Source organism: Mustela nivalis, assembly GCF_964662115.1.
Source record: "Mustela nivalis genome assembly, chromosome: 17".
NCBI lineage: Eukaryota > Metazoa > Chordata > Mammalia > Carnivora > Mustelidae > Mustela > Mustela nivalis.
This window is the reverse complement of record NC_139036.1, coordinates 58,298,697-58,323,309: the sequence shown is the minus strand read 5'-3', so window position 1 is coordinate 58,323,309 and position 24,613 is coordinate 58,298,697. Positions and strand designations below refer to the sequence as shown.

The 24,613-nt window shown below is 63.5% G+C and overlaps 1 protein-coding gene across 15 annotated transcripts in view; it reads right to left on the bottom strand.

The window, feature by feature from the left end:
* The window catches only part of SEPTIN9 (septin 9), a 143,701-nt gene that overhangs the window by 6,141 nt on the left and 112,947 nt on the right, over nucleotides 1–24,613 (bottom strand). For 11 of the 15 annotated variants that reach the window (XM_082705370.1, XM_082705375.1, XM_082705363.1 and 8 more), the window contains 6 exons: nucleotides 4,857–5,048; nucleotides 2,759–2,887; nucleotides 2,292–2,373; nucleotides 1,823–1,960; nucleotides 1,114–1,231; nucleotides 155–250 (listed from right to left, as the gene is read on the bottom strand). In XM_082705370.1, coding sequence (XP_082561496.1) covers nucleotides 155–250; nucleotides 1,114–1,231; nucleotides 1,823–1,960; nucleotides 2,292–2,373; nucleotides 2,759–2,887; nucleotides 4,857–5,048 — 755 coding nt within the window. Of the gene's footprint in view, nucleotides 1–154; nucleotides 251–1,113; nucleotides 1,232–1,822; nucleotides 1,961–2,291; nucleotides 2,374–2,758; nucleotides 2,888–4,856; nucleotides 5,049–5,334; nucleotides 5,519–6,276; nucleotides 6,614–7,578; nucleotides 7,760–16,745; nucleotides 16,979–24,613 lie in introns of those variants that run through there. The other 4 variants (XM_082705366.1, XM_082705377.1, XM_082705368.1 and 1 more) reach the window with 4 other exon arrangements.

Here is a 24,613-nt window from a genome sequence, read left to right as displayed (position 1 = left end):
CACTTGGGCTCTGACTCCTTCCGGCCCAGAGAACATGTTCCCATGGCTCAGGGCCATCCCACTCGCTTCCCCAGTCCCACTGGAGCAGTACGAAGACCCTGCCGTGGCCTCTAGCAGGAATCGGGGGGCCTCCGGGAACGGCCAATGCACTCACTCGGAACTTCTCATTCACCAGCCGGTCCTCCGGGTCCTCGTCAAACTCCTTCTGGGGGTACACGTCGATGCCGTTGGACAGCAGGTCCGCGGTGATCTGGGGATCCGGAGGGGAGAGATGTGGGTGCCGCCCGCACAGCAGGCTGGACTGACCCACCGGGATCCGCCCGCACTGTGACCTCCAGAAAGTGAGGGGGCCCAGCCTGGGGCCAAGGGCAGGCTCTACGGGGCTGGTGACCCTCATACTCCAGTTCTCGAGCCTCCCGAGTGGAGGAGGGGGAGCTGCAGGCCCGCCGGGAGACAGGTGCAGCCACGGGAGTCCCGAGCCGTCTCCCCCTCCTCCCTCTGTAGGCCGGCACGCCCCGGAGACAGCAGCTCTGGGATGGCGAGTTGCCCCTCGAGCTCCACCTGGAAACCCTCTGTCACGGCGGGGCCTGGGTGCTGCCCGGGACCCCACAGCCCGGCGTGCACCTGCCTGTGTCCGACTGTCCCCACCGTTTGCTGCCCCGGCTCCCCCACACGCGGATGCGCCGCACACACCCGTCATTTCTGCCCCCGGCACCGACCCCCAGTGGCCCGCTTCCTCCGGCAGACGCGCCCACGGCGAGGGCACAGTCCTCCCCTCAGCCTGCTGGGAAAATCCCCGCCCCCGGGGCCACGGCTGAGCACGGCCAGCGCTCTGGGGATGAGACCTAGGGGCCTCCCCGCTCATGCCCACCGGGGGTGGAGGCTCCGTGGGGCCCAGCGGCCTCGTCCTCCCGGCTCCCCAGGTGGCTCTGACCTGCGGCCTGTCAGGATGCCGCAGGCCCGGGCGCGGAGACGGCGGCCTGGAGTGGGACTGCGGCAGCGGAGGACGCGGCCACCTAACCCCGCCCGCTCTGGGCTTGCTCGCGCCGGCTCGCGCCGGAGGAAGGCTGGCGGGTTGCGTCCGACAGCCTGGCTGGAGGTGGAGAGCCCTACCCGCTGTTTGAAGTAGACCCTCTCCTCCAGGGTCAGCGTGTCGGCCTTGGCGATGACAGGGACGATGTTGACGACTTTGCTGAGGCGCTTCATGAACTCGATGTCCAAGGGCCTGAGGCTGAAGCAGAATGGTGTGGGTGAGCGACAAGCTGAGGGGGACGGACGGACGGCGACAGAACGAGGCAGGCAGGGCTGCCTCCAGCTGAGAAAGGGCCCTCAGGTGTCCGTGGGGGCTCCCAGGTGTGGACACACGGGTAAGGCCATGGCTGGCCAAACCCTAAGCAAGGGACAGGAAAGAAGAAGGGACATTCGCCAGAAAGAAGGGACACAAGGGACAGGAAGGAGGAAGAGGGCATTTCCCAGACAGAAGCACGGGGTGTGATGCCGGCTCTGAGCCCCGTCCTGGGTGAGGGGTCCCCTCGAAGGGGAGAGGAGGGAGTGGGGGAAGGAAGCCCCCAGCAGCTCTGGGCCCACCCAGCCAGGGCTCCAGGACAGGCCACTGCCCAGGGTGCCCCCAGAGCCTGGCCCACTGGCTCCAGTGTGCCACCGCCCCCAACCAGAAGCCCGTCCTGGGAGGGCATGGGGACAGCACTGCAGGGACCCCGAGTGGCGGCCACCGTCTTCCACCGGGAGCAGAGCTTGCAACCGCTCTTCCCGCACAGCGACAGGGGCAGTCACGGACACGGCCCGGGCTCCGCGGGGGACTCACGAGTGGCCGGTGGCGGGGATGAAGTAGAGGCAGCAGTGCACGCGCGTGTCCGGGATGCGCTTCTTCCGGTTGATGTTGACCTCCTCCTGCAGGTACTTCTCGTACTGGTCGTTGATGAACTTCATGATCGGCTGCCAGCTGCCAGCACAGGCCCCGTCAGCCCGCCCTGGGGCACGGCTCCTGCCCGCTCTCCCCCACGCGTCCCAGCCCCGTCCTCGGCCTGCCAGTGTGAGGGTCTGGGCTGCGGGGCCGTCTGAGCAGAGACCACACCCTCCCCGAGAGCTCCCCAGCCAGCCTCCCGTGCTGACCCTTGACCCCAGCAGGTGCGGGGGTCACGAGTCTCAGGGGAACTGCACGCTGGCCCAGGATCTGGGGGCCGCGGAGGGTTCAGCAGAGGAGCAGGCCGCGAGACAGGCCCCGGCGGCCGTCAGGGCGCTCCTCCAGCAGTGGCAACCCCAGGGGTCCTCACCAGTTCTCATTGTTGATGTGGTCCCCAAAGCCCGGCGTGTCGATGACTGTGAGCTTCATGCGGACGCCCTTCTCCTCAATATCTGCAGAATCACAGAGCCCACCAAGCTCAGGGGGAAACCCTGGACCCCCACAGACAACCTGGGGTAGGCTGGGTCCTGCCTGGGAGGAACCTGACCAGCCCGGCCCCCACCAAGGCCCGTTTGGGGTGCCCCCCCGGGGACCTGCGACGATCCCCCAGGTGATGCACAGGGAGGACCGCCTCCGGCAGGGCCTGGTGACCGCTGACTTGGGCAGCTCCTACCCATGGGTTTTGCTGTAAAACTCAGTTGTCTCCAGGGGGCTCCCTCCAACCAGGGCCTACAGGGCTCCCGGAGACCATCCCTGACCCGGACTTTCAACCTGGCCACTCAGGATGCAGCACCCCGCACCCCGTGTCGACACCCCCAGCCCCACCCCGGCACTCACCGTGCGTGATGGACTTGATCTCAATGGTCTTGGGGATGCGTTCCTCCGAGGTGGGCTGCACCGACTTCCGGCTGATTTTGGACTTGAAAAGGGTGTTGATCAAGGTGGACTTCCCCAAGCCGCTCTGCCCTGGGGAGAGGAGGAGAGCCGGTCAGTGGGCCCGGTGGTTCGGCAGTACCTGGGCGCTGTGCTGTCCCTCGGCCCCGCTCAGTGGGGGCCCCAAGTCAGGGGAGGACGAGAGGCAGGAAGGGCCGGGATGCCCAGGCAGTGGTGCCTTGTCCTGGGGCAGGACCCAGAGGGCCCCCCAGAGGAGCTGCGAGGCAGAGCAGCACCGGGGAGGCCACGTGGGGGAGCCGGGCCCCCTGATGCAGCTTTCCTCTTCACAGCTGGACACACCGAGGTCATGAGGTTTGAAGGGAAAGCTCCACAGAGCCCCAGGACCACAAGAGGGAGGCTCTGCAAACCTGCCAGAGTCTAACCGCGCTAGGCCGCTGCACTGCAGGGTTCTGCCTGGTTTCCGGGGTCACCTAGGTTAGAACCGCCAGCGCACTCAGCATTCAAGCCTGTAGCTGAGCGACCCCGGGGCTCAGTGAGAAGCCACCTGGTCAGTTCTTGCTGGGGCAGGATGGGGCGGGGGGGTCAGCCAGATGGGGGGCAGCCGGGTCTCGCCGCCAGGAACAGAAACAGCCACTGGCCAGTGCCCATGTCCACAGATCCTGGCGGTCGAGGGAGCCCCCGGGGCTTCAGGCCGCCCCCTATGGGGCTCCCAGACCCCTGGGCCCCAGAAACACTCCCGGCCGCTGTTTCTAATCCTCACATCACCTGAGGCCCGCCTACAGCAGGAGGGCAGAAGGCAGAGGGCATGGTGGGGGGAGGGGGGCTGGCCCTGCAGCCGCTGCCGCAGACCCCGGGCTCTGCTCACAGTGCTCTCCCCTCATGCGCCAGCCGCTGTCCTCAGGGAGGCTGTGTAACGCCCTCGCCTGCCCGGGGGCCATCGTCATCCCGCCCGACGGAGGAGGAAACAGGCACAGAGCCCAGTGCGGGGATGGGAACCCCACAGTCTGATCCAGGGCCCCGAAACAACCTTCCACCTCAGGGTCCACACCGGGAGCACCTCACAGGCACGACCCCGCACGTGGAGCCCCAGCACCTCACCCCTTCCCTGAGCTGCTCTATGCCACACTAGCCCACGTATTTTATAGAATTAAATTATACCGACTTTCCGACTTTGATAACCTGTCAAGAAAAAGCATGAGCTCCCAGGATGCCGTAGGTGGACGTCGGGAACCCCTGGGCCCGGCTGTCCACGCCCCCCCCAGCCCACCTGTCTGCGCCCCTGCCAGGCCAGGCCGGAGCTACGTCAGAGAGCCCGGCCACCGTGCCTGGTGTCTGGGAGACGCCAAACTGTCTGGGATTATCGTCCTCCCCTCCCCCCGCCCCCTGCTGCTGCTTCTGCAACTGCCCCTCCCGGGGGTCCCATCTTACAGATGAGTAAGCCCCGGGGAAGGGAGGACCAGCACCACACCACTGAGTGGGCAGGTGAGGCCGGGATTCCATGCTGGGTCCGCAGACCCCCAAACAGATGCCCGCCTGGCCCAGGGAGCAGAGCTCTGGTCTCCCCGCCCTGTGAGCAGAGACCGTGCCAGGCCCCCTCTGGGCCTCACTGCCGCCTGCAGAGTGGGACACCCTTTTGACAGGGCGTCTGCGAGGACCGAATGGGGCCCCAAGGACTTCAGGAACAAGAGGTGGCCCAGTGCACCCCCACGTCTGGCCCCCAACCCGGATCAGGCCGAGCTTATCAGTGACCTGCCCTGGGGCCCATCCAGCTCTCCCGGGGCCACCAGGAAGCCTCTAGCAAGACCTCCTGGCCGTGGGGGGGCCGGCCCCGTCACTGGAAGTCCAGGACGGAGCCCCGGAGGGGGCAGGGGGTGAGGCTGCTGGTCAGTGAGCTGCCGCCCTCCCGGCAGGCACACGGGCGCACGCTCGGTGCCACGTGCCATCCGCCCTGCGGGCCAGGTGCGCCCACCCCCGTCTTCCGAGGAGCGGACTGAGCCCCAAAGCCCGCGGCGTGGGGTCCCAGCGTGGGGCGCACACTCACCGACCACCATGATGTTGAACTCGAAGCCCTGCTTCATGGCCTTCCTGCGCATCTGCTCCAGGATGGAGTCGATGCCCACGTAGCCGAAGTCCGCGGGGGCCTTCTCGTTGCGGGGCGCGGGCGCCTGCTTCAGCCCGGCGTCTCTGGGGGTCTCAGCCATGTCGCCAACACAGCCAGGAGCCGCCTCGGGGGCTGTGGGCAGAACGGGGGGCGTCAGGGGGTCTGACACAGGCATCTGCAAAGCACCGACCACCACCCCATTTCTCAAGCGGGGAAACTGAGGCTCAATTGCCCAGGAGACCCTTACAGGAGACCCCAGACCTAAAGGCCCCCCACCACAGCACCCGCAGAGCCCCACCCCTCCCCAGCAGCTGCCTACTAGCAGGTTCCTTCCCTCAGCTCCAAGGCAGAGCTGACCCCAGCCCTCCTCTTCCCAGCCTCCACCCTGCCCCAGGGCACCCGGGTAGGCCGTCTCCACCTCCATCACGGGCTCAAACAGGCTCCCACAGGCCTCAGGACCCTCAGGGCCAAAGAGCTGAGCGGTGGGGCCAGCCCGTGAGCCAGGATGAAGAACACCCGGCTATCATCCTGCAACTCCCAGGTGAGGTGTGTTCAGTCCTGGGTCCCCGTAAATAGACGGGGACAGAGTATGCCCCTCCTGGGCTCCGCGGCTCCCAGGCAACAGCAGGGAGATGGGGCTCTGGGGCTCTGGGGCAGCTCCCGACCCCCACCCAGGGGAGGGGTCCTTCTCTCTGCCTGGCACCTGTGTGCCCCACACCTCCAGTTTTTGCTTCCAGGTCTGCGGACAGGCAGGCAGGACTGAGCTTCTAGAAATAACTCAAGCCTCTGCAGTTTGCAGATCAGAACCTCCCTCCCTTCCTGCCCTGAAGAGTCTGTACACCCAGGTCAGAGGCCTGGAGAAGGAGTGGCCAGAGGCACCCAGTGGGGACCTGAGGGCCACTCCCCCGGTGGAGCTGGTCAGGGTGCTCAGAACAGCATGGGTCCCTCCCAGGGTCTACCAGGAGCACATCGGCCATGTCCTGGAGTACCCCTAGATACACCACACGCGCCTATCCACACTTCTCCTTGGCCAGCCTCTCAGTCCCCCTGTGGCCTTCCCAGCCCCCGACCACTGAGGAGGACGGTGAGCTCCCTCCCCCTCCCAGGAACACACACGGTGCATCCTAACATCTTCCAGGGTCCCCCCCAGGGAGGGGCTGGCTGGTTCCCTGGGCATCAGCCTCGGAACCCCGCTCCCAAGTGTGCGCTGGGGCGGGGTGGGGGGCGGGCGGGGTTCATGCACAGGACACGGGACACGGGGGTTTCCACTTCCTGGGGAAGCGACCAGACTCTCCCAGGCAACCAAACCCCAGTGCCAAACCCCAGTGGGCCCAACCGGCTCGCACCTAGGTGGCCGCACCTCTGCTTTGTGGAAGTGTCAGAGGGAGGTGACCGCGGGGGGGCCCAGCACCCTCTCCTTCCGCGGCCGGGATGATGAGATGACAGACTCCAGAAATCAGAGCGTGGGTGGTTTCTCTGCACAACGTCGCTCGACTTCCCCGTTTTCTCAGCCGGACAAAGCGCCGTGACTCCCCCTTCACGGAATCGGGGACCGAGCAGTAACAGAGCCCACGGGTCCCTGCTGCCCACCGCACTCCCAGGCCAGGGAAAGGCGAGCGACCCAGGAGGCAGCAAAGACAGCCACGGGGCCTCCTCCCAGCAGCACCCGGAAGGCATCTGCCACTGCCCCCTCTTCAGAAAGACTGTCCCCAGCTCCAGCAACTTTAAATAAACAAAGACCAGCGCAGCAGCTGGCCTTGAACATGTGGCCGTGCGGCTGCTTCCTGGACACAGACATGGGGCCTTGTCTTGCAGGCCAGCGGCTCGGCCTGGCCCCACGTGACCGAAAATTGCTTCCAGCTGCCCCTGGGTCTGGTCGGGGGCCTGCACCGGCCCCGCCCACTCCCACATGCAGCCCTCATCCCCTGCCTCCTGGGCTCCAGCGACCCGCCCCCTGCCCAGGCAGAAACTCAAACCACAAAGCAAACATCCTGCCACCAGCGCCTGCTTCAGAAATTATCACAAAAACGCAACGAGCCCCATTCTTCCCCCAACCCCCACCCCATCACCCCCATCACCGATGGAAGGGCCTGGCCTTTGCACAGGTGAGGGTTCCCTCCTGCAAGCCCCTTCTCTCCCGGCCAGTGGAGATACCAGCACAACTGCTCTGCGGGGCCCAAAGGCAGGACCCCGCCCGCCCAACCATGGGAGAAGCAGAGGCCCCATCAGGGCAACCTGCCCCAGACGATTTCTCTGAACCCTTGCTTTCCACGGAGAGCCACCCGGGACCCGGCTGCTCCGGCCACCTGGCAGGGACAGCAGAGACCGTCTCCCCCAACACCGTCCCAGAGGACTTCCAGGATGGAAGGACCCCAGGCCCGCGCTGCCTGATACGGCAGCCACGTGGGGCTACAGTGTTAATTGTGCTAAAATACATGGAACATGAAATTCACCATCACCTACGTTAAGTGCTCAGTCCCGTGGCATGAAGGACATTCACGCTGTTGTACAACCCGTCTCCAGAATGCTGTCTTGCAAAAGTGAAACTCTCTCCCCATTAAACACCAACTCCTCACCCCCCCACCAATTCTACCTTCTAATCTGCAGGCCCAGGGATCCCCATGTAGAGGAATCTTACAATGTTTATCCTGGCTTATCTCACCTAACATCACGTCCTCAGGGCTCGTGCACACTGTAGCGAGTGTCAGAACGTCCTATTAAGGCTCAGAGTCCCCTCTGCTTATCCGTCCCTCCATCAACACCTGGGGCGCTTCTGCGTTTCAGCTCTGGTGACTAGCGCCGCTGGGAACACAGGTGTGCGAGATCTGGAAACCCTGCTTCCAGTTCTTCCGGGATTGCAGGGTCACGTGGCATTAGTATTTTTAATTTTCTGAGGAACTGCCACCTGTTTTCACATGTGACTTCCCAGCACTGGGAATGCAGCCGGTCCCGCTAAGGAACCGAATTTTTCATTTTATTATTTCAATTACTTTACATTTAAAAAGCGACCCAGGGCAAAGGGCAAAGACACTGGATAGCAAAGAATTCTAGTTCCATCTACTTCTTTCACAAATGGGGAAACTGAAGTCTGCAGAGTGATTTATTTTTTCCCTTTTTTCCCTGAAACACCATCAGAAATAGCCAGGCCAACCTGTGACGACCGTCACTTCATTGACTCAATACGAAAGCTTCCTATTCACTGCTGGGCCGTGTGCTACCATCCGTGTCCCCCACCACACACACGCCGTGAGCCCCAGGGAGCACGGCAGCCAGCCTGGGTGGACCCCCACGTCCGTCCAGAGCTGTAGTACAGGGAGGGGACCCCCTAACAACACTCGTGGAATGACTGGGGTCTTGGGAGTTGTCCCCCTGGTGCGGGCTCGGGGGAGGAGGGCTCTGCGGCCCCAGCCTGGCCCACAGCCCCGCCGCGACGATGGTCAGACCTGCATCCGACCCACGTCCCCCAGCGACCCCTCCCTGGGGCCGGGGCCGCATCCTCTGTCCCGTGGCCCCGGCACCTGAATTTCTGTTTCATACCCGAACTTTGTGAGATGCTACAAACAGCAAAGGGATGTTCTTCACATGAAAGAAGTTTCACATTTATGTCCCAGAGGACCCTCTCTGCACCGTCATCAGCTAAACAGAACCAGGGGGAGTCCTGCTTTTTTAAAGATGTATTTATCCGAGAGAGAGAGACAGACCGCGCGTATGAGCAGGAGGAGCAGAGGGAGGTGGCGGGGGGGATCCCAAGGAGACTCCACTCCAGGCGCAGAGCCCAACACAGCTCTATTCCCTGACCCTGAGATCACGACCAGACCTGAAACCAAGAGTCAGAGGCCCAACCCAGGTGCCCTGAGCCCCATTTTTTAAAAAAAGGCCCTATCTTTAAGTGACTGCTACGCTCAGCATGGGGCTCGAACTCACAACCCTGAGATGGAAAGGGTCAGCCAGGTGCCCCAAAAGAGCCCTATTTTTTAAAAGTGGAAAAGCCAGGTTCAGAGAGGTTAAGTCACTGACTCGTGGTCACACAGCACCACCTGCCTTTGCTCACTGTTCCTGCCTGCTTCTCGGACAAGGCAATGTGGAAAGACAGCAAACTGCTATGACTTTCCTTCCCCTCCTCCAAGAAGGGGATGCCCGTTCTATCTCAGGGCCTGGGCCCTGGTGCAGCCTCATTCCCACCCCAGCGGCCCCGGGGTCAACCTCCTCCCCTCGCCCCCCCACCGCCCCCTGTCGGCAGCTCTCAGGCCCAGGGTGACGTCACTGCCCGCCAGGCCACCAACCTTCACCGTGGAAAGAAGGCTCGAGACCACCCAGGCTGGGGTGACCCTACACACTGGCTTATCCCTTCCTCCAGCCTAATTATCCTCTTGGTTGTGGTAACATTTATATAACATCAAGTTGCAGGCATTTAAACCATGTTTCAGTGTCTGCTTCTGGGCCCCATCCCTGCTGCTGCGCACCACCGGCCACCTCCAGAATGCGTCCATCACCCTCCCCAGGGACCGCGCCCACGGACCTCTCACTTCCCCTGCCACACCCCGGTGGCCTCGCGTCCACCTTCGGACTGTGGATTTCAAAGGCCTACGGACCTCGCGCAGCCCCGTCCCCTGCACCCGGCTTCTCTCGCGGAGCCTGCGTGTCGCCGCAGGGGCAGGAATGGCCTCCCTTTCCACGTCTGCCTGACACTCCGCTGTCTATCGATTCATCCATCCCCCGACGCCTGCGCCGTCTCCCCCGTCTGTAAATAAGGCTGCTGTGAGCACGGCCGTGCAAGAGCCGGAGTCCCTGCTCTGGGCCCCCGCAGGCATCCAGCCTAACTACTCACAGAACCCAGGGGACCCTCGGCGAGGCACGGTCACTGGACAGTCATCCGACCGTCAGAGCAATGTAGCACTTCTCTGCGGCCTGCGCGGTGCATGTCTAGGGCCTCGGGTACCGGCCATGGCTCCCCGTGGCTCTTAGCAGGGTCCCCACCCTGCCACAGTGGCACTGTCTACCTGGGCAGAAAACAGGCCCTGTGGCTCCTGACCACCGCCCCACCACCGCTGCTCCCTTCTCCTTGAACCTGACACCGTGGCCTGCTCGGTGGTGCCCCCAACCCCTCGCCCAGAGAGTGGCCCTCGAGAAGTACCTACGACCTCCAGCAACAGAACGGACGGACGACCCACGGAACGTGAGCCATCAAGAGCAGTGGCATTGGCCACCGGTCCCAACCTGGAGGAACCCTGCCACCAAGAGGCTCCGTGTGTGACTCAGCCTGTGGCAGAAGGCCACCTACGTAGGAAGGAGTGCAGGACTCCCCCCGCCCCACCCGGTGACCCCGCTCCTCTCTGCCTGCAGCCTGGAGCCAACCCCCTCCATGGCCTCCTGCCCCGCGCCACCAAGTCTCCCCTGGCTGAAAGGCAGCCCCCGGAAAGGAGCCCGCTATTGGGTGGGATGCCTCTGAGGCGGCTCACACTGCAGCCCAGCTCCTGGGCGGCGGCTGCGGAGAGCGCACCAGTGCAGGCCTGCAAGGCCTGACTTGGAAGCCAACACCCAGGGGTCGCCCCAGCAGCCTGCCGCCTCCCTGGGGGTCTTGTTGCCTTGTTCTGCATCCCAGCAACGTCCCCCCAAGTTCCATCCTCCCCAGCACCAGACTCCTCTGCCCTGGGCTGCTGCCTGACTCTGCTCCCGGCAGAAGCAGTAGCCACGGGGCCGGTCCCGTGTCGCATGCAGCTGGCCCCGGGACAGCGCCCTCGGGGTCAGGCCCATGCCATCCACCCAGCTCACCCCAATCCTCTCCATGCCTGGCTCTTAGAGCCCGGGGACTCTGCCACTGTTGTCTGAACAGGCCTCACTCAATCACCACCCGCCCACAGTGCCCGAACAGAGAGCGAGGCCAACCGGTCCGAAGACGCCTAGAAGGCTACCGGACGGGCCCAGGCAGGGAACCAGGGTCACCAAGCAGATCCAGGTAGGCCCACTCGGGGGTCAGAGGATGGGCTCCTGGGGATACCAGGGCCCACCAGGGCCTCTTCTCTTCCCGCCCCAAGGCCTCTCCCGGAGAAGACTGCCCTCCAGCCGGTAACCTCCAGGCTCAGTGGCTGCTCCCCACTCCCCACCCAGGTGCCTAGAGTCTACCCACTGGGACCGCGGCACAGCTCTGCAGTGCAGGCCGAGGGGACACGGGCAGATGCCCGTGGCCACGACACAGACGGCTGATGCTCCTCGTCCCCAGCAACGAGGCCCGGATGCAGGGCAGAGTGATGGGAGCTGCTCCTGCCCTCTGCCCAACCTCCCCCGGTACCTGCAGCCCTGCAGGCCCTGGCCTGGGCACCTCGTGTCCCCGCAGTCCCCTACTGAGCCCACACCCTACATTCGGGCAGTCTCCACGGGGACTGCGTTAGGACGATGTGCTCCCTCCCACGCCCCCCTCCACGGGACCCCGAGCCAGGGCTCTCAGCCGCCACATTCAGAGCGGCGCCGGCACACGGCAGGTCCAAGACTCGCTGTCTGGCATGAACGAGAGAACGAATGCAGGCCTGACGCTGATCACAACGGCCAAGGTCTCCCGGGGGCTCCCGGCGCCCCAAGCGCTGTTCCAGCCGTGGTCCTTCACGCACCGCGGCGAGCCTGCTCAGAGCAGGGCGACTCCACAGGCCAAGTCCTCCAGCAAAGACCCAGGCAGCGTCTGCCGCGGGGGCAGGGATGGGAGGCCCGGAGCTCTCGCCCCCTCTCCCCAGCAGCCGCCGGGAGACGCCCACCCGATTGGGAAGGGAGTTCCCTTTAGGGAAGCCCCAGGCCTCTCAAGGGGCACAGCATTTGAGCCCCCACAACCTGGGAGAAAACCACCTAAAGGCCAAGCCTGGCTGGTCAAGCTCCTCGAAAGTCATCGCGGGGCCCAGTACAGGGGGGTCCCAGAGACCAGGGGCCTTCTCCAGGCCGCAGAACTCCCAGGGAAGGCGGGGGGGTGCAGGGGGGGGCAAAGAACACAAGCCCTGACACAGCAGAGGCCCCACACAGAGGCCTGGGACGCTGCTGCTCTGCAAGCTCCCCATGGAGCCATCCCAGCAGAGAGCAAAATGCCGCTTCCCATCCCCAAACTCCACTTCCTGGAGGTCGCCCCAGGCTGAGCTGACCGCTGAGCTGACCGATTCACAGGGGCTTCAAAGAGGCCTCCCCGCTCCTGGCTGTGAGGGGCAGGGGAGGGAGAGGTGCTTGTCAGCCAACCTGGGGAAGTCAGTGGGGCTGGGGACCGGACAGACGGACCGGACAGACGGGGACGGACGGACGGACACACACACACACACACACACACACACACACACACACGGAACTGCTTTGCATCTTAAAAAAATGGCTACAAACAATAATCGTGGAAGAAGATCCTGGACTCCTCGGGTCCAGCCCCTGGTCGGGCTCCCTGCACAGGGGGGAGCCTGCTTCTCCCTCTCCCTCTGCTGCTCCCCCCGCTTGTGCTCTCTGTCAAAAATAAATAAAAACTTTGGGGGGGCGGCGGAAATCACAGGGTCCTAGGGGACCAGAACCACAATACAGATTCATTCAACAAACGATTCAAGGCCGGGGGTCTCCCTCCCAGAGCTGCAGCGAGAGGGCCAGTGAGAACCAGCCATGTGCAGGGGGTGGGCAGGGAGTGTAGGGGCCTCGCCCCCTGCAGGGCTTTGGAAACAGGACCTCTTCCATTTCCTCTGCTCCTTGCTCGTTTCTCCTTGTCCCCCATTCACCCACCCAAGCCGCTACAAGCTCCCCATAAACGTTGCAGGGGAACTTCCTGTTCCCTTCTAAAGACGGAAAACACTGAATATCAATGACCAAATTTTGCAAATTTGTGCGGGCGCGGATCGAGGGCTGAATTTCAAAAGCACACACGCCTCATCTAATTCGATAAGTAATTCCAAATCAAATTACACTTCACACGTTGTACGAGGCAGGAAGTGCCTCGTCGGAGTCTGGTCGGGAACTGGGATGCCAGAAACCGGAGACTTCGCCCTCTGGCCTGAAACTCCGGCTTAGAACAGGAGCACAAAGGCTCGCAGCTCGGCAAGAAAAAAGGGATTTGCATATGCAAAGGGCTGCATTTTTCTCCCGCTCCGGAGCTCCTTCCCTGGAGCTCCTTCCCTTTTCCGAGGAGGAGGAGGAGGAGGAGGAGGAGGAAGAGACCGCAGAAGACAAAGTTGCAGTCTCTGGTTCCCGCGTGGGAGCCGGTGGGGGTGTGCATCCATCAAGGAAGATCTCCCAGGACACCCTAGCCTTTGCGGACCTGGGAGAGGACCCGGCAGTGACCATGCCATCCCCTTCTGACTCATTCATTTCATTCATTCCTTCAAGGACCGAAGGCGCCCCAAAGGCGGAGAAGGCGGGGAGGGGGTTCCCCGCTCCTACCGTCCAACCAAGGCTCCCGGGCTTCGCTCCCGCCGGACGCGTCGAAGCAAGCTTCTCCGCCGTCGTGCAGGCAGGAGTCTCACATCTCAAGAAGCTCTTCGCTTCAGTTGGCCCGAGTCCGGCAGAGTCCGAGTTGGACAGCGGCCACCTCTCACCAGGCCACCCCACCCCCTTCTGGAAGAGGCCCTCTTCTGTTCCTGATTTGCAGGCCCGCCTCCCCCTCCCAGGGACTCTCGCCGGGCGAGACATCCGTCTTTCTTCGCTCAGAGCAGGCTCCGACCTGCAAGCCGCCTGAGCTCCCTTCCTACAAGGCAGCCTGGAGAACTGACAGGCAGCCAGGGCTGGGATGAGCCCTCCGACTTCCTGTGTCGAGGATTTATTAGCCCATTTTCCAGCACCCACTGGCCTTGCAGGATCAGGGACTGTGCCCCCCGGCCCGCCCACCCACCGGAGCCTCCTCCCACCCCAGAGAACCTTCCAGCATGACCGGGACCCCCGCCCCCAAGCTAACCCAGTATCCAGCCCCAGCCAGCCCGCCCACCGGGTCCGAAGGGGCCGGCTGACCACAGAGATTCCGTTAGTTCTTGGCAAATATTTGCCAAGTTAAAAAGAGAAAGAAAAGGTCCCACCCGCCCCCGTGGACGGATGGAAACCGGCCATTTGTCACAGCGTGGAATTTCCTCTTATCAGGGATGTCCCCCTAAAGAGGGGGGCTTCTGCCTCCCCTGCCCCTGCCCCCCCCTCCTATCAGCAGCACTGTCAGCAGATGCTCCCCAGAGCTGGGGGGAGACCGGACAGAGGCTGGGGGTGCTGCCTCCTCCAGCTGATGAAGTCATCTGAGAAAACAAAAAGTAGACAGGGCTCTCGGGCTACGAGGGGGCAGCCTCCCCACCCCCAGGGGCTACATGGAAAAAGACATCAAAATTCACCTCCCCCTCCCCCAAAAAGTTACGAAACAAACCAGGCCTGTGCAGTTCTGGTCAGGCCTGGGGTGGGTAGGGTGATGGGGGCGCTGCCCAAGGCGACCCCGTGCCCAGAGCCCCCTCCGGGCAGGCGGGCCAAGCAGGGAGGGGCACATTCCTGGGCCGGAAGAAGAAGCGAAGCCCAGCCAGATGACCCCTGAGGCAGGGAGAGGGACGGCTCATACCACAGGCCCAGGGGCTGAGGGTCCAGGAAGGGTGGGGGAAAGCAGGGGCGGGGTCGGCAGCCCCAGACCCTCTCGCACCAGGGCACCCATCCCTCTGCGGCTCCAGCTTCAGGCTGACAGGGGGCTGGACGCATCCCCCCTCCCACCCAGGGTCCTTCCTGCTCAGGAGGACGGGGGCTCTGCACGCAGCGGGCTCAGGGCCCAGGGATCAGCAAGGACCCTTCCACGGCCCTCAGCCTACAACCGACTGTGCCCACCAGCCAGCGGGGCTGCTCAGACCCTCCATGCCTCCCCACCCCCTGCCCCCTCCAGCCCCCGCTCGCCCACAGGAGCCCCTCACCCAGTGAATAAACCAAAGGAGGACGCTGTGATACTGGAGGGCCCACCCCTACGGTCACACGCTCTCCAGCCGGAGCGCGGGACCGGCTGCCAGCCCATCCAAGGAGTCCTGGAAACACACCCGACCCTTTCGGCCAGGCCCTTCCCAGGAAAAAGCCCGCTGCCCACCCTCTGGACAGACATGTCCATCCGCCCCGACACACCAGCAGGGGGTGGGATGCTGGCCGTGGGCGGAGTGCAGACCCGCCTGTGCCCAGGTGCCGGGTCACACAGCAGAGGGGAAGCAGCAGGTCCGGTCCATCTTCCTGCCTGCGCTGTGGCACAAAGTCTGGGTACACTCTGGACCTGGCGTTTTAAGCAGACACAGCCGCTGGGCCTCTGCAGAGCCAAGTGCCTGGGGTACCTCCTCACCCCAAGTTGTAGGGAATGAGCTCTGACCAGTCCCCTTTCCTTTCCCTAAGTGCTCTCTTCTCTGGGCTTCCATGCCGGCCTCTGCTGCTTTGTCTCCTCTGTCGGAGCTGCTGGGGCTAAGGCTGCTCACCGGCCCCTCCTCCACCAGCAGAATCCGTCCTGGTCCCGGGCTGGATGCTCTCCCCCGTAGACTGCCTGTCCTCTGGTCATTAAATGCCAACCTCTGTCCACTCGCTGGTAGCCCTCACCACACTTACTGTGTGACCCTGAGCAAGTAACCTAACCTCTCTGTGCCTCCATTTCCTTATGCGTACACTGGAACAGTAACACTGGCCTCCCAAGAGCATTGTAAGAATCAAAGATTACTGCCGAGGCAGAAACACGCGAGGCACCGACAACGCTCTAAGTCGCTGTCCGCGAAGTACAGGCCCCGCTCAGCTCCCCAGCTTGGGTGCGTGGCCAGTCTCCGGAGCTCCTATCAGCTCTGCAAACAAGGCTCCTCAGAGCGGTTCTCCCTGCCCCCTGCTCCCAGAGAACCCCCCCCCTTCCCCCAGGGTGCTGAATGAATGAACGGGGAGCTACTGCTCTTCCTCCAGCCCTCCTCTCTTCCCAGAACATCGTGGGGGGCCGGCCACTGCTCCCCGGCCAATCCAGGTGGCACCTCTCCCGCCCTGGCCCCCGAGGTGCTGGCCTGCATCCTTTCCCACGGGCTCCCCGGCGGCTTTCAGTGTGCGGCAGCGTGTGAGCTGGACGTTAACCATGTCATCCTCCAGAGGCACCAAACCCCCAAGAGGAAGGACGAATGGATGGATGTGCTTCCGGGGGTGGCTCCTGCCTGGTCAGGAAATTTCGCTCAGGAAATGGGGGTAGGGCGCCCACGGAGAAGGAAACCAGGCAGACACTTGGTGGCCTGTGACAGGGCCAGGGGCAGGCAGGCCCAGCAGATGGGCAGGGGCTCAGAGCAGAACACCTGGGACCACCCTGAGGCACTACCCTGAGTGGCTTCCCCAGCTACAGGCAGCCTGACAGGTGCCACAGAGTCAAGTGGGTCTCCTGTGTGCAGGGGACCAGGCCACCAGTCACTGGGCAACCCTGAAGACACGCCCCCTGGGAGCTGGCATCTGTCGGTGAGTTGCAGAGCTCCAGGGGGACTTTTCCTGCTGTCCCTGAATCTGCCATCCAGCTGTTCTATGTGACACACCTCCAGCCCAAACTTAAGAGTGGCTGAACAACGGACAGAGCCCAGGGCTCAGACACAAGAGGCTGCTGGGCCACCAGAGCAGCAGGGACCCCAGGGCTTGGCTGTGCAAGGGCACTTCAGTCTAAACGCGCTCAAACTTGCTATCCCGCCCCCCACCCGGCCGCCGGTTTCTCCCTGGAGCCCGCGTTTCCTGCGGTAACTAGCGGTGACTCTTGAAATGAGACCAACAGAACCAACACCACGGAAACCTGTCCTTACACAAGTCAGGACGGAAGAAAGCCCAGCCTGAAGCGTGCCGTCGGTGGGGTGTCCCGCTCACCCCGCACCCTCTGTGCCCCGGGGGTACCTGCCGAGGGATCGGAAACGAGTCAAAGTCAGCCTCCTCCGCTAGGTCGGCAGCCAGCACAGAACACGGAGGCCCGGGGGTGGGAGCCTGTGCCCTCCCAGGTCCCGCAGCTCCAGGATCCGGGAAGCAGCCACATTCATATGGTAATTTCTGCCTGCGAACTGGCGAGAGGTGGAGGCCCCTCCAGCTGCGGCCCGGAGGAGGAGGGAAGCCAGCCCAGGGCCTAGCCGCGCCCTCCTGGCTTCCCAGCCCCGCCAGGCCCTTCCGGGGCTCTCAGCTCGGGCTGTGGGCTGCGGGGGGAGCAGGCGCACCGGGCACAGGGCAAACGGACTTCGCGTTTTGCGCTCCTGTGCTGGTTTCACATGACAAAGGACACGTGTTTGTTTGAGCCTAACTTTTCTGTGTGTGGCGCGGGGGCAGATGCTCCGGCTGCCTGCGCCCCCTCCCGGGGTCCCCGAGTCCCCCGCACCTCCACCCTCCCTGGAAGGAAGCGTCTGCCTGGGGCCACGGCTGGTGAGGTCAGGGGGAGCCCGATCTTCCAGGAAGAGGCCGCTCCCACACCCCGTCCATTCCGTCCACTCCCCCAGCTTCCTACGAGGGAGGGGGTCTGCGCAGCCCAGCCACTCCCTCCACCCACTTCCTCCCGCTCAGGGGCTCGGCTGCAGCTTCCCCATCGCCCCAGCGGGAGGACCCGCAGACCTTCCCCACGGGTGAAGGGAACCAGAAGCCAGCGGCAGCACTTGGCTACAGACCCGAATGGCTCTTCTGTGCCCCCACGTGGACCCCCAAACCGACCCCCAAACCCATCCCCAGGCCCAGCCACCATATCCCACGGGGCTGGCCCTGCACCTCTGGAGAATTGTCCAGACGTAGATTCAACATGTCACGGGGGAAAGTGCAAGAAACACGCAGGGACTGGGGGCAGGACGCCCAGTGCGCCCCCACCACCTACCACGGGACGGGCAGGTCCCCAAGAGAAACGAAAACACACGCACACCAAGACCCGGGCACCCGTGTTCACGGCAGCGTGAGTCATGACAGAATGCAGGGCACCCCTGACGCCCACCCACAGATGAACAGGTAAACGGAGCACGGCGTGGCCGTCGTGTGGAGTACTGTCCAGTCACGAAAAGGAACGAAGCTTTGGCACCTGCCACAGTGCAAACCTTGAAGACACCGCACCCCGTGAAAAGCCAGATGCGTTGGATTCCAGTCCTGCAGAATACGCAGAACAGGAGAATTTACACAGACCAACGCAGATCCATGCTGCCCGGGGCCGGCGGAGAGCCTGGCTACGGATGGATACAGAGTCTCTTCGGAGATGATGAGAACGTTCTGGAATCAGTGGCGATAACCGCAGGACGTTGCAAATGCATGAAACACCGCTGAACGGCACGCTCTGGGAGAGTGACCTTCACGGTGTACGGATGCCATCTCAACAAAGCTATTAACAACGGAATGGGGGCCCCGTGACGGATCCCTAGCACACGAGCGCGGGGGCTGTGTCCGCGTCCATGGGCGGCTCCCAGCACCACTCTGAGTCTGCAGCCCTGGGAGTGGGGCGCTGGCGGGCTCCTCCGGGACCGCCCACTGTGTGCTCCTCTCACCAGCAGTGCTCACGAGGACTCCGTTCATCTCGGTGTCCCAGCCTTGAACCTGTCAGCCACAGTGAACTAGGAGCAGGTCCCTTTAATACCAAAGGAGGCCCTAAGCCTCACCAGGAAGGGCAGGATGGCGGTAGTAAACGTGCAGCGACCGGGGACCACAAAGGGACCACAAAGGGTACACTCGGCTCATCCCAGGTCTCTGGGCAGGAGGGACAAGGGAGAGCCCACTCAGCATCCCGGCTGTGGGGACACCGGTACCAGAACCAGCTGTGTGTGGGAGCAGCCGGACCTGGCACCGCCCCCCACCCTCCGCCCGACACACACACACCCGGCAGGTGCTCAGTCTCGCCTGCCGGGTCGGGCAGAGGAAGTGACTGCGGGAGCCCACAGCTGCTGGGGCCCCCGGACTTCCGGAGCCATCTCCACAGCACCCACCCCAGATGTGTGAGAGGCTCTCGGCCACTCCCCCCAGATCCCAAGCCCTAGGGACTCTGCTGGGAGGGAGACGCCATAAAAACAAGTCAGAGAGAGAATTCACTGAAGCCCCACTTTTATGGGGCGGCCCAGGCCCCCGAGGGAGAGGGGCCTCTGGTGGCTCAAGGTTTAATTATAACTTTAGTACTGAGTCTCCCGGAGCCCCGTGGTGTTAACTAGCTCTTTACTCCCCAGCTGTCCTTAGAGAGCCCCGTGGGGAGGAGGCAGTCCAGACCAGCCCCCACGGAGGGGCTTCTTCTACCCCCAACCCACCCAGCAAACCCTGGGACCCACAGAGAACCCGCCTCCCAGCCCTGACTCAGTCTCCCCCACAGCCCCGTGAATGAGCAGCAGACGCAAGTTTCTGCTCTTGAGCCCGAGGCAGAAAGCGAGGTCCGGAGAGAGGCCGCCGGCTCATCCTCTCCGGGCTCCAGCGGCAACCCAGGAGCCGGCGGCATGAGGCTCCGGCGGACCAGGCCTGGGTCTCAGGCCGGGAAGTCTCTCTGCACGTTCCTGCTGAGCAGCGTCCAAGGCACAGCAGGAAGTGACAGAGACCGAGGTGGCTGCTGGCCCACACGCAAGGACCCAGGGAGACGGACCAGGCACGCCGGTTCCACCGTGAGCCCTGGGGGAGGCTGGGGATGCAGCCAAGACCTCTGGAAGGACGGCACAGGTCAGCTGAGGAACCTGTGCCAGGCGAGCATAAAGCAGGAAGCAGGCATCTGTGGAGAGGTGCGGTGTGGAGGGTGTGCACGGAGCCCGGCGGCCTGAGAACAGCACAGGGGACTGGCCCCACACCCCCCGCGCCCCTCCTCTGCCCTCCTGTCCCGTTTCTCTGGCTGCCCCGATTCTCAGCTGCTCTCCTCTGTGTCCAGGGAGCCCAGGACGACCGGTACAACACTTCCGGGCCCTGAAGGCTTTGCTGAGTCCCCACTGCCAACGAGCTGCCTTCCTGGGGACGCCCGAGGGTCCCAGGGCATCTCATCTTGGAGTGTACATACCACCAACCTAACTGGACTGGAAGCTTCTGGAAGGCCCGACTTGTGTGTCTCCCTACCCTGCTGGTCCCAGGGCGGCCACGTGGTTGGAACTCGTGACAGCGGCTGTCACAGGCTAACGTACATCTCCGTGGCCAGGGTCACGCGTTCTCTGATTTATGTCCGTTCACCCTCACGCCAACCCCGTGAGGCGGTGACTGTTATGATGCCTTCTGGATGCTGGAGCGCGGCTCAGAGGTGGCGAGCCACGTGTGTAAGGCCACAGCGTCCTCCAGAGGTGCACAGGGGGTGGTGCAGGTCACTGGCCCCGCGAGGGAAACCACCTCCCTGAACATCCATCTCCTCCTGGAATTTGGGGCGCGAGCAGCCAGGCCGTCCCAGCGCATGAACAGGGCAAGAAGAGGGGTGCAGTGGGGAGCCTCGGGAAACAGAGTCCCCCCTAGTCCTTGGGAGCCGGCCGACGCCAAGTTAGCGGAGGTGGACACCCAGTTAGCCCCAGTGTCCACCAAATCCGGCCACCCCACCCCGTCCGACCCTCCCCTCGGCTGGGACACAAGGCCCGCTGGACCCAACCAGACTCCGCGCTGTTCCCTGCCTTCTACCTAGAGTCACCACATCGAGGGACGGCAGGCCTCACGCAGGGGGCTGTGCTCTCTTGGATCCGGCCTCCAAGGGTCCTCAGCCTGCTGGGGCCCTCGGGGTGGGGGGGCTAAGAGGGGCTCACACTAAACCTGAGTAGGGGACACACGGGAAGGAGTCCCAGCTCCACTGCCTCCAATTTGGCCTCAGTGGGCCAAGCTACTGAACCCAAGGGGCCCAGTGACCTGCTTCTCGGGCCTGGGCCCTGGCGTCCGCCTGCAAGGGGGGGAGGACGGGTTTGTGCCCTGAGCTCTAACATCCCTGGCGTGTAGGAAGACCGACGGGGAGGCGCTCGCACAGTCCGTGCTGGGCACTGTTCAGATGCACAGTCCTGACCCGCAGGAAGCAGCGCCTCGGCCAGCCCGATGGGCTCCAGAGGGTTCCAGGGAGCAGAGGCTGCAGGAGGGCTGGGAGGGGGCACCAGCATCCACAAAGGCCACACCGGCCTTGGGGTGAGGGGGTCCCTGGGGTCATCTTGAAGTTCCTTTCTTCTGTAATAAATAAACTTATTCCTACTAAGCAACCCTACCTAAGGAAAGAAACTCTTACCCACCTGAAAATGCTTCCAGGATGACTTTATTGTTTCGCCTCAGTTTCCAGGTAGGGAACCTGGCGTTCTCGTTACTTAAGTAAACTCCCCAAGATGAAGACCGAGGGCCCCGGGGACCAGGCCCAGAGGTGACCGTCCGTGGTCAGCAGGACAGCACCGGCCACAGGGACCGGCCCCAGCAGACAGACTGCCAAGTCCCGGAGCGACGGGTACCAGCCCCCGATCAGCAGAGCGTGGGGTCTGCAAACCGACCACGGCCTCCCAGCCTCCCTCCACCCCGTGGCCCGGGTCCGCAGGGCTAGGCCAGCCCCCAGCCCACCTGCGCAGGAGAGTGAGGCCAAGAGGGAGAGAATTCCTGGAAGGTGCGTGGCCCTGCCACGAATGTGCTGCCTCCCTCCACGGCTCTCCGCGCCACGCTGCCCACCCGCGGCCCCCACCCACAACCAGCAGCCGTTCTCCCTCAGACTCCGTGGAGCCACTGTCACCGTCTTTAGTCTTTGGAGCCCACCACGGACAGCCAGTGACAGGGACACGACCTGGATCCCTTCTCTGGTCCCCTACTTCCCCGGAACCAGGGCGCGGAGCGGTGCCAGGGTCTTCTGGCCCAGTGCCCGGCCCTGGGGAGAATGCATTTGGGGCCTGAAAAAACGCTCCCAGAAGAGCTCACATAAGGACAGCAGGACCCGCCGCTGCTCGTGTGAGGCCCCCGGAGCTCACTGCATGGAAACCGCGGAGTCCCGGGTGGACAGATGAAACCGCTGCGGTCCCCCCGCGCTGACAGGAGTGCGTTCGTGAACTGAGCATCGTGAACTAAGCAAGACCTGGAGGCCGAGACCAAGGAAGCGCCCTCTCTCCACAGGCCCACGGTCTAAGAGACCGTAGACCGGACACCAACCTCCCGACCCGATGTGGGTGGATCCTTCTTCCACGCGGGAGGGTGAATTCACCTCCTGCTCTGAGCTAGGAAAATCTTATCTGCTGCCAGAGGCCTGGTGACAGGCACCTAGAACTGGGCCTGCGGGGTCGGGGGAGGTCTGCGCACATTCCACTGGGGACACCAGCAAGGACACTATCCTGATGACCGGCCACTCCGTGCCTGGCACTCGCAGGGTAGGGCCGGGGCTGGCAGGCCTCTGGGGACACAGGTCCCGGAAGGGGAGAGCCTAAGCCAGGTGTGACAGAGCCCAGCAAGGAGCACCACAGGGAAACCAGCGGAGCCTCCCTGCCCAAGGCCAAGTGCGGGTCCGTGTTGGTGACTCACCCTGACCCAGAGCTGGGGCTCCAGGTGCAGCCATGGGTGGTCAGGAGCCAGCCTCTCAGGAGCTGTCCCCCGTCCCCAGGTTCAGGAAAGGGACAAGAAATGTCAGGGTGCCCTTGCCATGATCCAGCTACCGAACCCAAATCAAAACATTGAAAATTCAGCTGAGGTTGGAACAGCCAGGACGAGGGGAGGGAGCGGACAGGCTGGCCTTCACCTTGCACACCCTCTGCACCATGCTGCTGCCCCAAACCGAGGCCCAGGCCCTCCTCCCCGAAACCAGCTCCCGCCAGCTGAGCATAAACTCTGTTCCGCTAAACTCTGCTCCGCCCGGAGGCCCAGCAGCAGCTCAGGCCCCTCCACAAAGTCAGAATCAGAACTCAGAACCCCTGGGCCTGGCAGGGCTGCTCTTCTGCCCCCACAGGCCTAGTGGCCCCACACTTCCCAGAGGTGGTAACAGAGAAGGAGATGAGGGTAGCATGTAAACCCCACTCCTGCACCCACGGCCCAGGGACAGGCCACCGCAAGCAAGATATGCACCCCTAACCGCCCCGTCCCTCCGCCAACCCTGAACAAGGGTCCAGATGAGCCGGCTGGGAGGGGGTGGGCTGGCGGGCCTGTGACTAGCCCTGGGCCTCCCCGCTCGCCCGCAGAGCCGGCTGCACAGCCCACCACCCTCGCAGCGGTTCTGGGCAGGCCTCCTAAGGCTCCACCGAGCTCCTGAGAACAGGCCCCGACCTGTCCAAGGAACCAGGCTGGCGCTCAACAGAGAAATCAAAGCTTGCCGCTGGAGGCAGAAGCCTGCGGATGGCGTCTTCGCCGAGGGCTGTGATCTGTGCTAGAAGCATTTCCCCAGAGCCTGGCTGCGGGGCGCGGGGCTCTCCCCACATCACCAGCCCTGAAATACAGTCCTTCTTCCTGTGCTCTCAGCCAAGCAGAGGAGGAGGGCGCCCAGAACCCTCGGCCGTAAGGAAAAGCCACCCGAGATCCCGGTGGGCAGCGGGCCTGGGATAACGGAAGCTCCCCAGTGAACCAACGGCTTCGGGAAAAGGCACTGAGCTCTTTGACAACACAGGAAGCTGGGCCCAGCTCGAGCTGCCGGGGGCTCTCATACGGATGGGGTCTTCCCCTTCTCTGAACACCCCCAGGGAATGCTGCTGTCCTATCTGACAATGACAAGGGCAGCTCAGGCAGTGGCGGAACAGGAAGTGGGGACAGTACGTGGCCAGGGAGGTGGGGAGGGGTGGGGAGGGAACGTTAGCCCAGACTCTGGTCACCCAAGCGGGTACAGGGCTTCTGGGGAGAAAGCCCAGGGTAAGCCCTGTCCTCCAGACTTGGGGAGGACAAGCTGGGCCAGGTGCACAGGGGATGGCCCAACGGGCCCCAACCAGAGCTGTCATTGGCCTGGCTGGGTGTCGCCTTGTGGATGTCCCCTTCCCATCCAGAAGGGTGCCGACTCCTCGGTCCTGGAGCGCCCAGGGTCCCACACAGCGTAGGCCCCTCCCCACACAGCAGCCAACCGTCGTCCCACAAGGTGCCGTCTGGAGGAAATAAACACACAAACCGGTAGACACGATGGTGTCGCAGGTGCCACAACACGGAAATGATGGGGTGGGGGGTGGGCATGGGGACGCCCGGGAGGGGGTCGGCCTTGGAAGAGGTCTCCTTCTGCAGTCACACCTTAGCCCAAAGGAGATCCAAAGGAGGGAAGCAAGAATCCTACCCTAGGCACGAGGTCTCAGGCAGACGCCGGCTCTCAGGCCCCAACTGGTTAAACAAACTCAATCTTCTTCCTATTTCCTGAAAAGGGGCCCCCTGGGTTGCGGGGAGAGGCCCAAGAGGACTGACATTTATGTAAACACCCACAGTGAATGAAGTGGGGACTCCGCACGCACTTATAAGGGGTTATAAGGGAACAGAAAGGATCGTAAGCACATGGGCGCTTTTTCTCCCTCGTCCCCTAACAGGATTTTCCATGAGGGATCCAAACCAAATTCCGATCGGGGCGCTGTCTCTACAGCCAGAAACACACTGGCTGGGCGGCACATTTTTCTCCAGGAAAGGAATTTCAAACTGCTCTTTGGTGAGCAGAGATGCTCCCCAAACCTCTGACAAAAGCTGGGAAGACTCCCCAGCAGAGAGGAAGCGGAGAGGGACCAGGATGGAGTGCCTGGAGGCAGAGGGATGGGGGGGGACGAGAGGACACACATGTGGGACGACGTTTCGGCAGCAGATGGCGTGGCCCCAGAGCACCTCGGCCCTCCCAGCACTGGGGCCCTCGGGGCGCGCTGGGCCGGCCTGGGATCTGAGTCTGCGGCATTCCCCAGCGTCTCGGCTGGAAG